This window comes from Camelus dromedarius, chromosome 26 (assembly GCF_036321535.1).
Source record: "Camelus dromedarius isolate mCamDro1 chromosome 26, mCamDro1.pat, whole genome shotgun sequence".
Lineage (NCBI taxonomy): Eukaryota > Metazoa > Chordata > Mammalia > Artiodactyla > Camelidae > Camelus > Camelus dromedarius.
The window spans coordinates 12,625,072-12,647,143 of NC_087461.1; the positions used below are offsets into that span (position 1 = coordinate 12,625,072).

The 22,072-nt window shown below is 37.1% G+C and overlaps 1 protein-coding gene across 1 annotated transcript in view; it reads left to right on the plus strand.

Moving 5' to 3' along the window:
* SLC39A12 (solute carrier family 39 member 12) overlaps nucleotides 1–22,072 on the plus strand; it is a 62,881-nt gene that overhangs the window by 13,766 nt on the left and 27,043 nt on the right. The window contains 8 exon segments of the mRNA XM_010981962.3: nucleotides 5,144–5,222; nucleotides 5,224–5,312; nucleotides 8,175–8,329; nucleotides 10,206–10,313; nucleotides 12,785–12,851; nucleotides 16,669–16,827; nucleotides 18,429–18,482; nucleotides 18,485–18,615. Of these exon segments, the coding sequence (XP_010980264.3) occupies nucleotides 5,144–5,222; nucleotides 5,224–5,312; nucleotides 8,175–8,329; nucleotides 10,206–10,313; nucleotides 12,785–12,851; nucleotides 16,669–16,827; nucleotides 18,429–18,482; nucleotides 18,485–18,615 (842 nt within the window).

Below are 22,072 nucleotides of genomic sequence, written 5' to 3' on the forward strand. Positions count from 1 at the left end.
GGTGCCAACCTCCCAAATGTGACTAAAAGCCCCAAGAAGTAAATGGATCAATATTCACACTCACCTGTAACCCATAGCATCATTGCAGTAGGTGAGCTGTACCGTAAGACTTCACAGGGTACCAGTGAAGTTCCAATGGGATGATACGTACAGAAACATGTTCTGTGAATGTAAAGCACCTTTTATTTAAAAGACAAAAACAAAATGGTGGCCTAAGAACATCTATGATGGATAGTAAAAATATGACAGTTAACCATATTCTTTTTTTTCTTTTTTAACATTTTTTATTGATTTATAATCATTTTACAATGTTGTGTCAAATTCCAGTGTAGAGCACAATTTTTCAGCTATACATGAACATATATATATTCATTGTCATATTTTTTCCTCTGTGAGCTACCATAAGATCTTGTATATATTTCCCTGTGCTATGCAGTATAATCTAGTTTATCTATTCTACAATTTTGAAATCCCATCTATCCCTTCCCACCCTCTGCCCCCTTGGCAACCACAAGTTTGTTTTCTATGTCTATGAGTCTATTTCTGTTTTGTATTTATGCTTTGTTTTGTTGTTGTTGTTGTTGTTGTTTTTGTTTTAGATTCCACATATGAGCGATCTCATATGGTATTTTTCTTTCTCTTTCTGGCTTACTTCACTTAGAATGACATTCTCCAGGAGCATCCATGTTGCTGCAAATGGCGTTATGTTGTCAGTTTTGATGGCTGAGTAGTATTCCATTGTATAAATATACCACATCTTCTTTATCCAGTCATCCTTTGATGGACATTTAGGCTGTTTCCATGTCTTGGCTATTGTAAATAGTGCTGCTATGAACATTGGGGTGCAGGCATCATCCTGAAGTAGGGTTCCTTCTGGATATAAGCCCAGGAGCGGGATTCCTAGGTCATATGGTAAGTCTATTCCTAGTCTTTTGAGGAATCTCCATACTGTTTTCCACAATTCCTGCACCGTACTATAGAGCTGCAGTCATCAAGACAGCATGGTATTGGTACAAAAACAGACATACAGACCAATGGAACAGAATAGAAAGCCCAGAAATGAACCTACAAACTTTTGGTCAGCTAATCTTCAACAAAGTAGGCAAGAATATACAATGGAATAAACAGTCTCTTCAGCAAATGGTGCTGGGAAAACTGGACAGCAGCATGTAAAACAATGAAGCTAGAACACTCCCTTACACCACACACAAAAATCAACTCAAAATGGATCAAAGACTTAAACATAAGACAAGATACAATAAACCTCCTGGAGGAAAATATAGGCAAAACATTATCTGACATACATCTCAAAAATTTTCTCCTAGAAGAAATAAAAGCAAGAATAAACAAATGGGACCTAATGAAACTTACAAGCTTCTGCACAGCAAAGTAAACCATAAGTAAAACAAAAAGACAACCGACGGAATGGGAAAAAATTTTTGCTAATGAAACCGACAAAGGCTTGATCTCCAGAATATATAAGCAGCTCTTATGACTGAATAAGAAAAAAATAAACAACCCAATCTGAAAATGGGCAGAAAACCTAAACAAGCAATTCTCCAAGGAAGACATACATATTCTTTTATTTTTTATCCTTTTAATGTTTTTAATATATTTTTATTGAAGTATAGTCAGTTTATAATGTTGTGTCAATTTCTGGTGTACAGCACAATGCTTCAGTCTGTAGGAACATACATATATTTGTTTTCATATTCTTTTTCACCCTAAGTTACTAACGAGACATTGAATATAGTTCCCTGTGCTATACAATATAAACTTGTTGATTAACCATATTTAAAATATTATACAAAGAGTTTAAAAAGGGAGAAATAAAAGTTTTTGACAAATGTGAAAGATATCCACACCAAGAATCAAATAAATGAAAAAAATGTAAAACATCATAGAGAAGCTATCTTTCTTACACTGAACTACTAAAGATTAAAAGTAATAAAAACACACAAAATTGAAAACCAGGAGAGAGATGAGAAATAGGCTGTTGCTTATGCTGATGGAACTTGACTTTGTATAACTTTTTTGGAAAGTAATTTAACAGTCTATCCTGAAAGCCTAAAAGTGCTCCTAGTTTTTGAGCCAGCAGTTTTACCTACACTAATGAACTCATCTACAGAACAGAAATACACTTGAAGACATAGTAAACAATCTTACAGTTACTGAGGGAAAGGGGATGGGAAGGGATAACTTTGGGAGTTTGATATTTGTAAATGATAACCACTATATATAAAAATAGATTAAAAACAAGTTTGTTCTGTATAGCACATGGAACTATATTCAATATCTTGTAATAACCTTTAATGAAAAAGACTATGAAAATGAATATATGTGTGTATGCGTGTGCGCACACACTCACACACACAGACTGGAACATTATGCTGTACACCAGAAACTGACACATTGTAACTGACTATACTTCAGTTAAAAAAAATTTCTACCTCTAAAAAAAATAATAAAATATTACCATTGATCTGAGGGCCTTACATTTTTTTTTCAGAACTACTTTTCTTTCTCCTTGATGTATTCTGTGATGCCCATCACAGCAGAATTGTTCAGTTACTTATTTCTAACTTATAATGGATTCTGCAGCATCAGGTGTCTCATTAGAAGACTGTGAACTAAAACATGCCAGGTCTATGAGAGGAGAAAAGCTTCATTAAGAGTGAGCAGCTAAATAATTCAACAGCTTGTGGTCAGGGAGAGTGACTCAAAAATAGATGAGGGGGGCAGAACCGTGGCACCTGGGAGATTTTGTTTTTATGTTCCCTCTATCTGGCATGGTGTCTAGTAAGAGAGGCTATTCCAAAACAGGGTTTTGGACTGAAGATCCTTGAAAAAAGTTTTATTCCCCTTTTATCCTGTTTTTTTGTTTGTTTTTTTGTTTGGAGTGGGGAGGTAATTAGGTTTATTTATTTATTTTTAATGGAGGTACTGGGGATTGAACACAGGACCTCATGTATGCTAAGCATGCACTCCACCACTGAACTATACCCTCCCCCCAGTTTTCTGCTAACTTTTTGGGAGGTGGGGAGGTAATTAGGTTTATTTATTTATTTAATGGAGGCACTCAGGATTGAACCCAGGAACTCGTACATGCTAAGCACATGCTCTACCACTGAGCTATACCCTCTCCCCTTATTCCCCCTTTAATTAACTTCTAGGCCCTTCTAGGAAATAATCTTCTTGAGAAAAATCCAAACCAGCCATATTCAACTAAAGAACCTAGAAAAACATCACTGTCCTCAATAAAACATGTTGCATTCTATAACTAAAGAGAAAGGCTTGCATTGGCCTTTTGAAATTGTAGGAATGTAAGATGTCATAATTAAAAGAGAAAGCCACAAGAAGACATCATTAAAAAAACACTGTTCACTCTGCTGAAACTCAACCCCTAAGTGTGACCTTCAGCTGAATCTCCAGGAAAGAATGTGATGGTTTCAGACCTATGCCAAGAAGCTGCTCAGAACTGCCTAAGATCTTAATTACAGGTCAAGTTCTGTTGTCATGTTGGGAAACATTTATATGGAACCTGACTCCAGTCAAGATGGCATGACGCTGTGTAGGGAACTGGGGTAAGTGAGCAGAGTCTGATGGCCACAAAAGTCAGTTTTCAGACTGTTCTTGCCACATAAGAGCAGGTAAAATCTGACTCACACATCAAAACCTAGAAAGATTTATAAGCTCTGAAGGAATGAACCATCCATTCTCTCTTTCAAAACCCCAGGACAAAGAGGAAAGTGAAAGAAATGAAGAACTTGAAACTTTGCCTTTTGTTTGGAAAACGTCAGCCGCTAATTTGTCCTTGTGAGTTCTCGACACTTTATGATCTTTTGTAGCCACCATAAGAATGTGGCGACTTCAAACTTTATTAGACACCCAGGTGCTCATGTTTAAACCTCAAATGTCTTTAATTTATGTGTTAGTTGAGAAGAATGACATTCCTACTCAGAGTCTATTTGTGGAAGAGTGGGATATAAAACTTGGTTAAATATCTCCAGGGGTGTTTTTATAGCATAGGTATTTTTACTAAATTAGAGCACAATAAAACTTCAAGGCAGGTGTAGGATTATTCCAAAGTATTTTTGTTATTTTTTTTAACATGGGTAAAAATTAAAACCTTAAAACCTTCTATCCAATGTAGCACTCACACGCAGCAGCATGGATGGACCTAGAGATGATCATAAGTGAAGTAAGTCAGGCAGAGAAAGACAAATATCATATGATACCACTTATATGTGGAATCTAAAGAAATGATACAAATTTTATTTATAAACCAAAATAGACTTACAAACTAGAGAAAACAGACCATGATTACCAAAGGGAAAAAGGCTGGGAAGTTTAAAATAGGAGTTTGGGATTAATAGATACACAGTACTATATATAAAATAGACAGTAACAAAGTCCTACTGTACAGCACAGGGAACTATATTCAATACTTTGTAATAGCCTATAATGGAAATGAATATGAAAAGGAATTCATATATATGTATAAATGAATCATTATGCTGAATGCCAGAAATTGACACAAACTTGTAAATCGACTATACTTCGATTAAAAAAAAAGGTCTGTGTCTGCTAATCCCCAACCCCTAATTTACCCCTCCCCACCCTTTCCCCTTTGGTAACCGTAGTTTGTTTTGTCTGTGAGTTTGTTTTTGGTTTATAAATAAAATTTGTGCCTTTTTTTAGATTCCACATATAAGTGATATCATATGATATTTGTCTTTGTCTGACTGACTTCACCCAATATGATCCTTTTAGCAGATACACATTGCTATGTGTGGAATGGATAAACAACAGGGGCCTGCTGTCTAGCACAGGGAACTATATTCAATGTCTTGTAATAACATAAAATGGAAAAGATGTATAATATTTTATTAATACACCATTTATTAATCATTAATAACATGTAATCTGAAAAAAAATGTATGAATGTATATGTATAACTGAATCACTTTGCTGAGCACCTGAAACTAACATAGAGAATCAGTGACCCTTTAATAACACAGCAGTCACAAACAATTTCACATGCCTCCCCATCGTATTACAAGACGGAGTCTTCTTGGCATGTTCGCTAGCAGAGGCGCCCACAGAGGGCTCTGGCCGTCTTTGCAATCTCCTTCTGACCTAGAATATGGCTACAGCACAGTGGCCGTGATGCTGCTGATGCTGGGCTCCAAGCTAGGGACAAGTCTGATCCTTTTCCACAGCTGAGGAGAGCTATGGGCTCATTTTACAGCTGTTTGTGGGCCTGGCTGCGGGGACACTTTCTGGGGATGTTCTTTTCCACCTCATCCCTCAGATAAGCTGCTCTTGTTCGCTTCGATGACATGTTTCTAATTTCTCATTACCTTTAGCCACTGGAGGTGTGTATGCACCATTTCACAGTGACTTGGATGCCTAGAGACAATGGCCTGTGTTCTCCTCAGAAATCAGTGTTATTTCCCCAAAGTCCTTGCAGGAGCAAAGAGATGATCAATCATAAAATTCACCATATTGCTCTTATTTTTGAAATTAAAAAAATAGGTGGTCAGATATAGATTCCTATTAAGAAAGCTTCAGGAAGTATACAGTCCGTATCTACAAGTAAAAATGAATCAACTGTAAGATGCACTTGTCTTTCTCCTGTTGCCTCAAGCCTCAAAAATTCCACTCTCTGCCCTTCTCTGCTGTCTTTTCTGCCCCAGAAGTTTGTATCTCCTCCTGTATCAGCTCCCTTGCAGGCTGGATTGTTGTTTGAGGTCCCTTATTAGGGACACAACAGAAAAGCCAGGGTGGGAGGAGAGAGTGGCAGGGTTATTTCTTCCCCACTCCCCTCCCTCTGGTACTTATTCTCGAAGCAGCTGATTACCTGCAATATTACTGCTCCCCAGCTCCACTTCTCACTGAGCTTCAGTAACATTGTTTCCAACCTCTGCCCTTTGCCCTTTCAGACCCAAGAGAGGTAATGATTTCCTGGGATTGCTCATTTCTGAGTGTCTCATTATTCCTCGTTTATACCCTTGACCCTGCCCACACCTCTGGTCATAGCACCAGCACTAACCTCTCTTCATCTGAACTATCAAAATGAATTTCTCTTTCTTGCCCAGCTATTAGCAGCTAGATTTCCTTTAAGAAACATGCAAACTCCAGGAAGCTGGCTCTCTGCTGGAGTCTTCCGAGGCTCTCTATTGATCAGAAATAAAAGGACTAGGACCTGAAATGCAAAAGAGTTCAGGGAGAAGGGTCTTCAGATGAGGTTACCTATTCCTTCTCAGATCGCTTATGATGGATAATGATGAGCAAATGATTTCCCCTCTCCTGCAAAGCCTGAGATGTTAAAATTTTCCACAAGCCCCTGGCAATTTCCTCCAGGGTCACTCTTGTTGCTTAGAGGCTCCATAGTTATTAGATTTTCTGAAAATTGCAAAGTGAGCATTGGAGAAATGAAACAAACCACTATTAGTCTTAATTTCCCTTGTAATCTAATTTTCTGGAAATATTTCAAGGCTTATTGGCTGGAGGCAGTGGCCCAAGCCTGTTTCTAGGTCACTGCAGTGGGTGCAGAGCTGATCACTGCCCAGGAACCTAGGATACAGTAACTGGATGGATCTTAAAGCTGCCTGGGTCTCCCCCCAGCAGGGGGAGCACACAGCTCAAGGCAGCAGGGGAAGACGTGGGTGGGTGGGACTGTCAGCTGGCCCTATAGAGACATATTACAGAAGGGAACTGAGCTGGGTTTCATTTAGAAGGCAGTCACTTTGAGGAAAGAGACGAGGACAAAAGTTTTTGGGAAGAGGAAGAAAAATGCAATACAAATGTGGTGGACAGCTAGAAAAATCAGTGGTTCCTGAATATGGTCCAAGGCAAGTTTAAAGGACTACCCAGAAATGAGAAAATACTGCTGTCATGATTTCCTCTTTTAACTAGCTAAATTTACTCAGTTTTAAGATCGAGATTTTATCCTGTGGGGTTTTATTCTGTTTTGTGACATTCCAGTGCCCTCTGTTTTGTGAAATGATGGTAATTACAAATATTAGGTGGGTGTCCTTCCATTTCTTTACCAAAAGAAAACGTTGACTAACATGGACTTGTTTTCAGTTATGTCCATAAACTCAATGTGTGTATGTAGATCTATATGGATACTCACACATGTACACGTATGTACGTATATGTATACATACTTGTGAATCTACATACATATTCATATGAACATATACACATAGAAGTTCTTTTCCTTTTTAAAATGTAGTGCTCAGTAACATCCTAAATGTGGAAACCACTGTGCTATTCCCCAAAGTGTCTTCTCCTGGGGAGGCAATGTGATACACAGTGATTTCCTAGCTCACAAGAAATCATGAGGTCAACCAATGGAATGAGTCAACCAAGGGGATGAGTCAACTAGAGGAAAATTCCTGAAGCTTTTCTAGTATCCTTTTGTGTCCCAGAGAGCTGACACTATAGCTAGGTATACAGGATGGAAAAGTCTTTCAGGCAGATTTCTTACTGATCTGAACGTTTATTTATTAATGTATTTATGTATTTATTTAATTGGAGTATTTTCCTTTTTTAAAATATATTTTTGTTTTTATTTATTTGTTTTGTTTTGGGGGCAGGTAATTAGGTTTATTTATTTATTTATTTATTTTTGATGGAGGTGCTGGGAATTGAGCCCAGGACCTTGTGCATGCTAAACACACACTCTACCACTGAGTTATACCCTCCCTTCCTGAACATTTATTAAACCTTGTATTTAACTGCCAGGGGGGCTGGGGAGAGAGAATAAACCCCAGATGAAATGTATCTTTATATTGTTCTGAATGTAAAAGGCACTGGTTTGTTACAAAGCATTGCTGTGCAAATAGACACGGATTGAATTCCTGAGAAAAAAATTCAGCTAAAGGGCAAAGAATGTATGAAAATTTAGGCTACTTGCTGAAAAAAAGCTTAGGCTATATTCTCCTTGTTAGTAGAAGCTATTCAAAGCTCTCCTCTCTTTTCTCACATCTTATTTGACCCCAGTTACATCACATACTAGATGTACTCATGGATGGGCTTTGAATGATTTCAGGTGTCATCATGGGGTTTCCTAGAATGGAAGTTGAATGTATTCCACGGTAGACCTACTAATTAATATTTAGGTCGTCAAAAGTTATGTCTTTCTGTCTCTCTCTTTTCTTTTTAGATTCTTGGTTTACGTAAGCAGGAAGCCTCAGAGCTGGGACAGTTCTATGAAAACAAGGACCATATTTGGAAACTCTTGGGATTAATTGGAGGCATCCATGGATTTTTCTTGATAGAAAAATGTTTTATCTTTCTGGTATCACCAAGTGCTGAGGTATATTTAAAATCTTACTTATCTTTTGCTTGAGGGCATCATGATGTTGATCTTTTATTTCAGAACTACTTGTTCAAAAGGAATTGACATTGTGAGGTTGTCTATAAGGGATGGGGCTCTGATTTCTAGAACACACAGATGATTCTGACAGCTATAAGCCTGAGTGTTAATTTTTTAAACATCTGTTGCTGGCCCATTCATACACTTGTTACAACCTCCCTGGCTAGTTTAGACACAGGAGACCATTTCATGTCTGGGAATGAAGGGGTTTCAAGAGCTAGCTACCAATCTGTGTTTTGGATGTCTTTCCTAACCCAAAACACAGAAACAAGCAAGCAAAAACGTTGGGAAAAAATCCACAAAATTATGCATCGTTTTCTATCTTCAGGACATTTAAAATTATGAACACAAGAGGCTCAGGAATGGGAATTATGGCCCATCTTTTTATCAGTTTAAATAATTGCTTTCATTGTGCCTGTATTTGATCAATTTCTGCATATAAAATGAAACGTAAAATGCAATGTGGCTTATTTATAGATTTTTTGTTTCTTTTTGCTCTTATGCATTATCCTATCAGAAAATAGATTAACTGGTTGGGAGAGTGAAAAAGGTAAGCACTTGTGAAAAACTCTAGGAGACTAAAATAAACTTCTCTTACAAATCCTGGGGCTCAGCAGTCCTCATGGTTTTCCACGTATTCCCTGACTTTCTACTTGTTCACATACTATAAAATGCTTGGGCACAGGGCACACACATCAGTAGTCTTTTAAAATATCTGCATTTGTTGTTTACTATCTGCCCTAGGTTTTTCAAAAATTCTATTTTACGTGTCAAAAATGAGGTGGTTTTCTGGATGGATGGAGGGATGGTAGATGGATTGATGGGTGATAAAATATGAAATGTCCATGGTAGGAAATGGGGAGAGGATACCTGAGTGTTGACATCACAATTCTTTCAGCTCTTCTGTATAGTTGAAACTTTTCATTAAAAATAGATTTTAAACAAAATCCTGTAACTTTTTTCTGTTTTAATGAATCAGAGTTGTTCTTTGGCCTGGGACCCATGCTAGAATTCTGTAGTCATTCAGAAATTCGGAATGCCAGCTTCAATCCCAGTACATAGTCTAAAAGTTTAGGAACTTAACCTCCACAAAAGGAGTTCTAACCTAAATAAGTATAAAAAAATAAGATTCCCCATATACACAATAGACTAGTATACCCGGACTGGGAAAACTAAATTACACAGCCAACATATCAACCTGTGCATAATAATTAGAAATGTAACCAGATGGAAATGAGTGAAATAAATTCTGAGCATCTCCAAGTTAGAATTTTTTTCAGATTGTCCTTAGACTTGTCAGAAAACCTAAAATTAGTTTTAAGAACCTAATTTTAAGATGTATGATACTGGGTAAAATAAAAGGAATGGGAATATTTTAGAAGTTACAAGTACTTTAGTGGGTGGTTATCTTTCTCGAGATATAAATTTAGTAATTATGAGGTAAAATACAGTTTCAGTTATCATCCTTTTGGTATCTCCACCAGAAAGAATTCACAATTTAATTTTACAGTAAGTAAAAAAGACAGTAGAATAAAAAAAGACTGACTACCACTGTTTGAGCCTTTGTGAATCATGACTAGAATTTCTGAAGTTGTGTTCTTAAAGTATTCAGAATATGCGTGATTTTTGGGGCAGTCCTGTGCTTCTCCATTTTAGCAAGTGTTTATCCTGATGAAATTCTTCCCAGTCCTCATTTTGTGTCACCCATCACTTTGGCCAATAAGCAAAATGTTAAATAGAACCATGGAATTGATAAAGGCTGCACCTGTGTTCTTCTGGCTTCAGCAACTAATTTTAAACCATCCACATTCAGCAGGGTGTGTCATTGGTTATTGGGCATGTGGGACATTCCCACCACCTTGCATCCAAGCCTGAATTAAGTGACCAGTCAGGCAGAGGCAAATCTGCTTCCACTATCCAGTTGGTAGGTTATCGATCTGAAGTATTCTACTGATTTGATTACCTTCTTTCCTTTATTCCTTGATAAATAGATGAAAATCAGTAGGCTAGGTGAATAGAATCCACTCCTGATTTGCCTATTATTGACTGTGATAAATCCTGTTTGGAAAACTTTGCCAAGCACCTGCAAGCTGTTTCAAAGAGTGAAATGCATTTTCCACAGATTCAAGTTGCTGCTCTCTGCACCACTTTGAAACGTGTATAGATCAGATAGACATAATACACATATCCTTAATCACTGTGTTTGCACGCTTTCATAAACCAGCCAACCTTGAGCTCTTCCATTCTAAATAATCCTCAGTCATGACTAGGTGAGGCCAAATAAATGCTGAGCAAGGAATTAGTGCATCCAGGAGTGGGGTGTTCATTTCATAACATGGGAGAGAACTTATTCTGCCCAATGAGATGTCTCATTGTAAGTGCCTCCTACTATACTGAATTTTCCATGACAAAATCTTCTATATGAATTCTCAAAACACAACTGCCAATCAGATTCTAAAGAATATTCCCATTCTAATTCTTAAAGTAACAAGTAAGGAGACAGGAAAATGATGAAAGTACTATATTATAGTTAAAAAACTTGCCTCCTGTACCCATGGCCTTGGGGTAGGGGGTTACAGTTCAAGAACAGATTCCTGAGTAGGGATTGGTAAACTGTTCTTGAGACATAAACCTGGCCAAATAGAAGTCTGGCAGTAGGTTGCAGATCTAGAGCTGACTCAGAGACATGGACAAAACTTTTTTCTTTAAAGATAATGATTTGAACAAAAGCCCTATTATTGTTGAGATACATCATGTGTGGTTTGAAAGAACATAACTTCAAGCTGAAATTAATTTTTAATTCACTTTAATGCTGACTTCATTCCTTCTGTGGGAATGAAGGGTCCAGAACCCCCAAGATGCAAATAAACAAAACTCAGATGCTAATTTAACAAATTTAGAACAACTTGACTCCTCGAACTCGCTAATAATGTATTCACCATTTCTTTTGTTATTTGAGCTGCCAGATCCACATAAAGAGAAACAAATAATACGAACTTTTAGAATTGTTTGACGGGTTCAATTTCCTGTTTTGTTTTTTAAGGAAGGAGGGAACTCACAAATCTTCCCAATCATCAAAGGAGTCTCGGATGCTTGCCTCTAAATTCCTTTACCTAGTGTGACAATAAATAGCTTTTTGGGAAAAAAAAATCCTAGAATAAATATTTGAACTCCTGTCTTTTTAAAGTAGAACTATAGAGCCTTTTGATTATAATCAGCCTTTTGATATAATGTAATTTTAAAAACTACATTTTTTTTTTGTTTCTAGATCCACAGATCTCAGGCAAGAGGGCTGTCTGCCTCCTCTAACATTGCATCTTTCAGCTCCTACCTTCTCAGCCATCCTGCTCCAAAAATAGCCTATTATTACATCTTTTGAGTAGCTGCTTTATTCTAACATGTGAATGTTAAGTTTACTTTTTCTGTTTTACATTTGAAAAATAAAAAAATGCTTATGTCTCACACTAAATTTGTCTCAATGTTTCCACAATTTTGGGTGATATGAATGTGCTTGTTCTAGGTTATCTTCCATACATGAATAAAAAGTATTCTTTTCACATAATAGAATCAGAATCTGAGGCCTAGGAAAGGAAAGTGACTTTCCTGAAACTGAACCATGAGTCAGTCTCTGAAATAAAATCATATCATCTCGGAGGGGGAGAGTATAACTCCGTGGTAGAGCGCGTGCTTAGCATGTACAAGGTCCTGAGTTCAATTGCTAGTACCTCCATTAAAAAATTATTTAATACATAAATAAACCTTAAAAATCATATCATCTTAACTCATAGAAGTAAATTTCAAAATTTCACTTCTCTGTCATAAGAAAGGATGAAAAATCTTTTAAATGTATTGTGTTCATCTTTCGTAAGGTTATCTACTTTCTCAATCAGCAAGAGTCTTTGACTGACTGGAAAGGCAACAAAAACAGCCTATTCTGCTGTGATGAATGAAATGAGATGTTGGGTTTACATAGGTTTCTCCTCCATGATCTACTTAAAGATTAGAAGGTGAACCCTAGAGCCACAATCTACCATATAGGAGAAGTGCCAACTTAGGTCAAGAATCAAAAATTTTTTCCCTACAGCTTTTGGGTTTCATAAAGGCTTACATGCTGGAAGAGTCTGAATTACAGACTATCTCAGTTGCCCCTAGCTCTCTATGGACAACTCTGAACTACGTAACAGTGCTGGTTTCATCTAAGTGTAGACAGTGGAGAGAACATGCTTGCAGACTTTCAGCTCTACCTTCTCTGTTTGTCTTTGAAACTTAGAAGTTCTAACATACTCCAAGGAATTAAAATGTCTTTTAATAATCAACAGAACGCTTCACATGTTTCATTTCATAAAATGATGACTATTGCTTATCTTTCAGCTTTTCTTTTTCAATTTAAAATAGAGAGGCCCAGAAGATTCACAGGCAGCTGAAATTCCTATAGGCAGTATGACTGCCCCCAACAGAAAATGTATCAATTAAAGAAAGTAAAATATTAACTATAGAAAGTGTCATGTAAAAAAGTTATACCTGCTTTAATGTAAATACGTCAAAATCATCTAAATTTCATTTTGAGTATGTATTTCATTATTAAAACCTTGGCAATAATTTTTTTTAAATTGAGGTATAGTCAGTTTACAGTGTTGTGTCATTTTCTGTATACAGCATAGTCCTTCAAAAAAATTTTAATAATGACCCAATCCTATGAGTCTTTTAAACATATTACACATTAATATCAACTTTATTCTTTAAAAATGTTTTCCTCAGTTGCTTAGAACTGATCCTCTGGAAACTTCAATTAGCATGCATACCTATGTGGTTATCAAGGCTCCTTTAAAATCCTGCTTATTTGAGCCTTTCCCTTCCTACGAAGTCTGGAGACATAATTGGGTTTTTTGTTTTATATCACATCCACTGATAATTCATCACAAATGTCTGTCTCATTTGAGATACTGTCATTAAGATGGTAGAGTTCAAAACAGTGATTTCTCATTACTTACATCTTATTCTGTAACTCATTTGTTTGTATAATTTGCATCCAACCATTTTCTTTCTACCATTTCCACTATTTTTGAATTTAATCTACCAATTGTGGATAGAACTTTATTCCCTTTTACTTATGTTTCTGAATAACTCTTAGAATTTTTTTTAAAGGTCTGTTTTGATTTTTATCAGTTGCTCCTGAATCTTTGCTCCATTTTTCTCACCAGTATTAACCTTTTGTGAACACCCTCTCAATGTTTTGATATTAAGCAGTCATGATTAGTTATCCCCATTCTACCATAAGTTAGTTACCTCATAAGAAAAATAGCTATTTATTGAGTACTTATTATATGCCACGTACAATGCTAAACACATGAAATGGATTATCTCATTTAATCCTCTTGCAACTTAATGAAGTAAGAATAATTAATAACTAAATTATACAAATGAAGAGACTGATCCTTAGGGAGGGTAGGTCACTGCTCTGGATTACATAGCTAGTCAGTTCTAGCATTGAGGATCTGAGGAATGCTACTGTGCCAACCGTTTCCTTGTGATCTCCATTCATGCATGCATCCATGTGTTTTTTCACGTTGTTTCATTCATTCAAGAAATGTCTGAAGATGTTTCAGGCACTGTGTATGCACTGGGGGATAAAAATAGGAATGATCCTTATGCCTAGTTTGCAATGTGGTTGAGGATGTAAATGCTAGTAAGCACAAACACAATTGTAACAATCACGATTCTGAATGTGTTCGATGTATTAGCTCCTGTAATTTATTTATTTGATTCAAAATATGTAATTACAGAGTCCATCCAACTCTGCTCTCAGAGCGTTGTTAGTGATATCTTTCCTTATAAATCTTTCGTTCCAGGAGACATTTTAGAATGTCTGGCACCTAAAAGGTATATAATAGACACCTCTTTGTTTTGGGAAGAAAGGAAGAGGAGAGAAGGCTACGCCGAGTCAAATTAGGAGCAGACAGCAGTTGCTCCATCAGGGAGTAAGGATGGTCTGACTCAAATATTTTGTGGACCTCATATCTTTCCACTTCACATATCAAGCTCGCCATAGAGAATGAACAGTGAACACATCCAAATTTGATTACTCAACTGCCCTTTTGCTGGGGACATATTGAATTAGCTTCAAATACTTGATTACTCGTTTCATATTACCTCATTAATGGAACTCAGCTTGTGTTTCAAAGACAGGATGTGAAAATTCTATCCACAGTCTGATTTAAATAAACAAAAAGCAACATGATACAGGTCCAGTGTACATATCACCATGGAAAACCTCTAATAGGTCAGAAATGTGGAACTCAATATGACTGCCAGGTACCGAAGGAAAGGTAAAATATAATCAGTAATTCAGTAATGAATACATTGATTTGCCAGTGAATGCTTATCTTATTTTCCACTGAAAAATGTTGAAATTATCTTAAACAATGTGCACAATGTGTTCCCAGTAGCTTATATGCAAATATGTATATTTGCTTTGTGGCTTGGTACATGTCCATGACGTGACATTTAGAAACCCACAATCAGAGATAATAAAATAACAGACAACCAAAGTAGGCCATGCTGGGTTTTGGCAGAGTATAAACTGGGTAAAGATTTTCCCATTTGAATATATGCTATTCATATCAAAGCTGTACGTAAGCATGTGGATAGCACAATTTATTTGTATGCTGAAATGCTGTCAAATGAATTACTTTAAATTATTTTACTTTGTTTTATTTTCACAAAGAAGAATTTTACTTCTGAAAGTCAGCAGGGATAGCCATGTGACCCGTTTGCATTATTAGGCTCTGAGAGCTTCCAGGCAATGCCAATAAGCACTCCCTGAATTCAATCATTTGATATTTGTTCTGTATTTTTATGACTGTTGCCTAACATCGCATTTTTAATAAAGGACAAAATGGACCAGGAAACCACAAGAAGGATAGAAGTAGGTCTCACAGTGATGGTTGTAAAGAAAGCAAGATTTTTAGAAGTAAAATGCCTGGAGTATCTTTGCAACACCATCAGTAGAGTTATTTCCTGGCTGGTAGTCTGGGTTATATCTGCTGTTTACTGAAGTGACTTATTTCACTGTGGGATATGCAATAAGTCAAATCATATTCCCCCAATAAAATAAGAACCCGATTATAATGCAATCCCTCTGCAATCAGGCCATGGAACAGAAACCAGAAGGTAACCTCTTCTTATTTTTATTGAAAGTAGAGTTATTAGAATATTGTGTGCCATTCTAACAGTAACAAGAGTGACCCCTCATACCTCTCACACAGTATACATATCAGTATACATCAACTGAGTGATTAATGAAGTTTTTAGACTACGGCAATTGATTTTAATGGCAATTCTTATCAAATAGTATACCTTGGTAGTTCAGTCAGAATGAGTGTTATCCTTGAAATACTTTTTGTATTTGTTAGAGATTCTGCTCCATAATTGGGTTATACTAATATACAACTTTAGTTTTTTGAAAACAGAAATTCTGTCCATTAAAAACTTAAACTCAATTACGATCTAATTATTTTACTAATGAAACCCATTATGGTCCTAATTTCTTTGGCTCTCTACTAATCAGATAATGTATATGATGTAATAGAATCACATGAAAACAGCTTATCTTTATTTTATTCAACTGCTAGTCAGTCTAGTACTGAAAATTATTTTTCAGAAATAATTTAGTCATTGTTCTAAAGCTAACTTCGGAATCAGAAGGGTTGGTAATGATTCTATCCTGGTCACATTTGGGGAGTGAACGAGGCACTGCGGGAAGGTCACTAGCACCAACTAGAAAGGGGAACCATCACAAAATGACAGGAGGTTGACATTTGACTCCAGCAGATTGACACGAGGGATATTCTGACTCCGAGGGGAAAGTTTTGGAAAGCAGACTCCATTTTAATGACATTCTGCAGGGAGGCTCTTAAATTATTTGAAAATTCTTTACCAAAGACGCATATGAAAAGGTCATTGGTGGTATTTTGGAAGGTCATAACAGTGTTATTTTTATTTCCTTCTTTTTGCACAACCGAACAAGTCGATAGAAAAGCAAATGCCCTAACTTATCTCATGATCAGTCAGGCCAGATAGAAAAACAGCGACCAAACATCCAAGTGTTCCATATTGGTTACCATATTTGCCTCTCTAGTCCTGACTTCTTTTGAAAGCTGAAACAAAGTGGTTACTTAATCTGATACAATTTTAGGATGTCGCAGATGGATGTGTTGAAGGATTCCATGAAGTATGTAGCACTCTGTTAATGCTTCTCACACTTTTATTTGGTTCTTTAGGCAAAACCATTAGCTTGTTAGCAGTAATGATCCTAGTTGGGGACAGCCTGCATAATTTTGCAGATGGCCTAGTAATAGGAGCGGCCTTCTCATCTTCATTGGAGTCGGGAGTGACCACAACAATTGCTATCTTGTGTCATGAAATTCCCCATGAAATGGGTAAGTCTGCCAGTAGGATCACTGTTTCCTGCTTGTTGAGAAAACTCATACTCTATTTCTAGCTATGGTTTACTAGGCTCCTTTTTCTACCACACAATTGAAAGATGAATACTTTCCGTTCATAATTTATTTAAACCATAAAAATCTGAGAGCTAGAAAAAAGAATTCCTGTACCTCAAGATAAAATTCAATGAAATTTTTTAAATGTTATTTCCTGGAACCAGAAGTGACTCTTTTTGAATTCTGGAGAATTCTATATGGGACAGAGTCATTTGGGGAAACCTCCTTTTAAAGAACTTCGGCAAAAACTTTAAAATCTGCATATTAAACGTGGGGGAAACATTCAAGAGGGAGTTTTATCCATTATGTCAGCAAACAGGCCAATGAGGTAAAATAACATTTAAATGAAAGCCAAACCATGGTTTCATCAACCTGATTTATACAGAATGTCTAAAGCGAAGCATGACATTGAAATGACAGGCGTGTGGTAGCAGATGGGTGTAAGACTCTTTTTCTGGATAATCTTAATAACCCATGTAATTCAGATCCTGCCTCCGAGGAACCAAGATGAGACAGGGTAGACATTTATGAACCAGGTCCAGAAAGAATAGAGGCTGGTCCCAGGCACATGTATGCCCTAGAAAGAGGGTTCTTGGTGGTCCATCTTTCTGCTCCCACTTTCATTAGCGGCTGGGACCACCCCTGACCTCTCATGTTCTGGGACTATTGTTCAGAGTCCTGTCACTGATCATCACTGACCCATTCCTCTCTGAGGAGTTTTTCCAGGGTTCTTCCTGAATCTGTTAAATATGACTTCCTCCTAGTCTGGGAGTCCTAGCATATGGTCCTATTTTTAGCTAGTATAATAAAAAACCAGCTGGGGTGGGTGACACTCCATGGCAGGCCAGCAGAAATGTCTTAAGTCCTGTTCAAAGGATTAATTATGCAGTGGAACTAGGAAACTGAGTCCCCAGGCTGTCCCTTTGTTGAATTCCAGCCTCTTCTCAAATCCCAAAACTAAGAAAGGCTCTCAGATTAAAAGATCATGCTTCTTTGGGAGGAAAACTGTGGCGAGAATAAGGTCATTTTCCTATAACCATCGAGGCAGCAAAACATTTTCTAAAGGATAAATTTGTTTTCCTCACCAGCTTTTGCAGTGATTTAAGAATCTTATATTTAGTTGTTTTCTCTTTCCCTATAGCAGTTCCCACCTAAGCGAAAAAGAAAAGCCCATATAATGTTTACTACCTTGGGATTTTGCCTGGCAAGTTTGCAGGTAAAAAGATTTAGAAACCCCAGGGCAGCAAGGGCTTTATTTTGCATTTGTCTAAGTTAAAGATGTCACAGGACATTAGGAAGGAAAATATGTCACAGTTCTCTCTGTATATACTACCTTCAGGAGCAGTAAAAGGAATAAAACCCTTGAAATATCACTTCCAAAAGTATAATGAGGTGGGCTATAAATCCTTGAGAAATATAGGAAAGTGTTTTATTAACTGATCGTTCAATTTTACTGAAATTTGAAACTAATAGCAAATGACTCTAGCAAAGGCATGATTAGTTAAATTAGAATTAAATTTTCCTTTTCCCTTAAATTTCAGGAGACTTTGCTGTGCTGTTAAGCTCTGGACTTCCTATTAATATCTCCATCTTGATAAATTTGTAAGTGCTCTAGCTGCCTTCATAGGACTGTACATTGGGCTCTCAGTCTCAACGGATCCATGTGTTCAAAACTGGATCTTAACAGTCACTGCTGGGATGTTCTTATACTTATCCTTGGTGGAAATGGTAAGCTTTGTGGCTTTTCTATTTTGTTTTTCCAAATGCAAAAAAAAAAAAAAAAAGTGAAACAATGAAAAAGCCACAAAATGGAAGGATTGATGGGGAGAAGTAAAGAATATAGATAAGAACATAGAAAAGATTGAGTTAATATTCTGTGCAATCCAAGAAAGTAAGTGGTAGGCAGAAGGAACATAATTTGAGATACAGAAAATATTGACATTCTTTAAGTGAATTTAAGGGGAATGAACAAAACCTCTTATCAAAAAGTGACCATTAGTTCATTCTGCTCCAGCTTCGTATCTATATAAGATGACTATACTTCCCGCTGAAAAATGAAAAGTTCTGTTAAACAGCTAGCTATTTTGTTTATACTTTGGGAAACAGTTCAACTTGATGTGTCATTAAATAACTGGCTTAATTTATCAACCCTACTTTTTAAAATAATGATTTCATCTTTATTTAAGTTTTAATTGCCAAAGTGCTATTATACTGGCAAAATGAGAAAGATGATTATAGTACTGAGTCTCTAAAATTACAACATATCTTTCCTAAATAGGTCCTTGCTGATACCAATGGTTAACTCAATCATCATTTTTCATCCTTTATAATCTTATGAAGGAACTGAACCTGGGAAATTTCACTTTTTTATTCCCCCTCTTAAATTCTGGTCTCTGCAGGATAAACTAGTTTTTTAAAATCACTTTTTAGTAGACTTGTTGACAACTTACATGCTTTAAGGTGAATGTCATAATGATCTTCTTGTCTCATAGGCAGGAATAAGGCAAATAAAAATGGCAGAAGTTTACAGAAGAAATATTTAAGGCTTAAAATTGATAGAAAGTCAATCTGAACAGAAATAAAACATGTGATTATGTGTATCCTGGAGCAGAAAAGTCAAATAAATAATCTTGGAGGTCATATGTGGAGCTGGACCCTTGCGATGGACTAGTGATGTCACAGAATCCAGCTATTGTCCTAGAAAGAAGTAAAGAGAATATTTCATAAGGAAAAAAAAAATCTGGAAGCCAAGAACCCATGTGAATACAACCAGAACAGCACATCCCATAGGTAGAATTCAAGAAGGGGACTCTTCAAGTAAACACCATCATTTTAAACCCTACTGTAAATGCTTCAGACTTTTCAGTTGTTTTTCTTAATTCTCATGAGATTCAAATATATGAGGTAAACACCAAAAGGGACTTCCATGTTTGAAAATGTTCTTATCTATTATTTATGATATTTGGGAAATTTCCTTACTTTGATAGTAAAGATAGTTTAAAAGTGAGGCAGATTCTGCCCATCTTTTCTGAACCCCAGTCCCCAATCTGTGATCAGTGTTACAGAATCTGGCTAGCCTTCTAGTTTGAGAAACCTGGATTTCTAGCCTTGGGTGACTTAAAAGTCACACTGTGACTCATCACTGAATGTTATAAGCTACCCTTTGTTTGAAAAGTCTGTATATCAGTCCTCAGGTTCACTCTTGAGCCTCCTGATTTTCAGCTTTCTATTTCTAATTTCTTTTCTCTTATGAGTCCATTGGGGGACAGTTGCTATATTCTTTTGAAGTTTAGTTTGTTTGTTTTTTTTAACACAGTCTAGATTTTTCTTTAACTATGATGGGTGTGTATGAATATAGTCAATCCTTTCTCTTTGTTACAATGTCTACTCTCCTGAAATTGACCTGAGAAGATGATCAAGAACCATTTGTCTGGTAGAACCCTAAGCTAAACACATCGTTTTCCCCTCAGTGATCCTCCTCCTGATCTTGTAAGTAGAAAGAATTGCAAGAAAACAATGTGGCTGATATCCTATGAGTTTCCAACTAGAATAAATCCTGACCCTATTGCAAATTACTACTGGCCAGAGAAAAACCAGCATCCTGGCAAAAAGACAGGAAAGAAAGTACTCTGAGTTTCCTGGGGCGACTTCCTATAATCCAGGTCGCCTGCTCTCACGGCCTTTTGAGTAACTTCTAAACAAACACAGCTCTTACACACAGCAGCAAGTTTACCTGTTGTTGTGCTCTGGGGCTGTGCCAAAGAAAATACTTTTTTGTCATTTCAAGGGAGGAAAACAAGGTTTCAAGGCTCTGTACAACAGCAAAGAAAATAAATGACAGCAACTCAAGGGTAAGCAGGAACACTTCCATACACGAGCTGTTTACCCAACCCTGGAAATTTACCAGGCACCTTCTGAGTAAGGTTAATGTGAAAAGATTAGCTAGATTTTTGCCTTGCTTATTTGTTTCAAAGAAATTGGGTGTCTTGTTTGAACTTCTTAAAAGGAAAAGAACTAGGGACAAAAATGGGGCTATTAGCAATGATGCCAATGAAGCAGAAAGTCTTCACTAGGGAAGTTTTTCAGCCTAAATTCTCCAAAGCAGTATTGCCTTATCCAAGCACACCAACTCTCAAGTCTCACTGAATGGTTTCTAAAGAAGGTTAAGAGTGAATGCAGCTCTGGGTGGCCAGAGGAAATTCATTCTCTATTATAAACAGCGTATCCTAGACTGGGTTTCCCCCAAGCAGAGGCTAAGACAAAGGCGTGTGTGAAGTCAGTTCACTTGGGAGGTGAGCCCAGAGAGCAGGAGGGAAGGGCAGGTGGATTCAAATAGAGAAGAATAAAAAGTCAATAAAACAATGGGTTTTTATTAAGATGAACACTACTATGGGGCATCCACCATGTAGGTCCTTCTGAGGGGGCTTCTGTCCCCATTGTTCAAAGTTGGTCCCATAAGCATCACCTCCACACTTCAGGTTATGCATGCTTCAGGGCCAAGGGAGTGGCATGGCAGTCCCTTGCAATCACATGGAAAATTGCCCAGGACAAGAGAAAGAGGAATGTCATATGGGCCTGAAGCAAGGCTCTGTGCAAAACTAGTTAATGCTCTCTTGAAACTGGTCTCTGCAGCAGTAGCTTGTGTGAGACATGGGCTGAAAGAATATGAAATAGTACCCAGGTACTGTGCATTCACAGTTGACCCCACCCACCACTCAGATATGCTCATGGTCTCCTTTACATGTATGTTCCATCTATACCAAATTCCCTTCATGGTAGTAGCCAGCCAAACACGCCACAAAGACTTAATACAAAATACAAAGACTCTAAACCCTACTGGCCTTGAGGCAATATTTATTCATTATCTCTATCCTCCAACTCAATCTTGATTCACCTTACCTACCTTCGGCTGACCTAGATTTCTTTCCTAGTAGGGAGACTCAGGTCTTCACTGAGGTGTCTTCTTTGTCCTTGTCAGGCCATGTTTCCTGTGGTTGCCTGGTCACCATGGAAGCACCAAGACAGTCTCCAAGGAATTCTCAGGTTTCTAGATATGGTTCTTGCTTACTCTGTTGGCTACCAATCACCCTAACTCCTCTTGGTAACCAGTGACAATTACTCCCACCAGTATTTTGATTTTATTCTCTATTGGTTGATCCATTGGCATGGGGCACGCAAACGACCA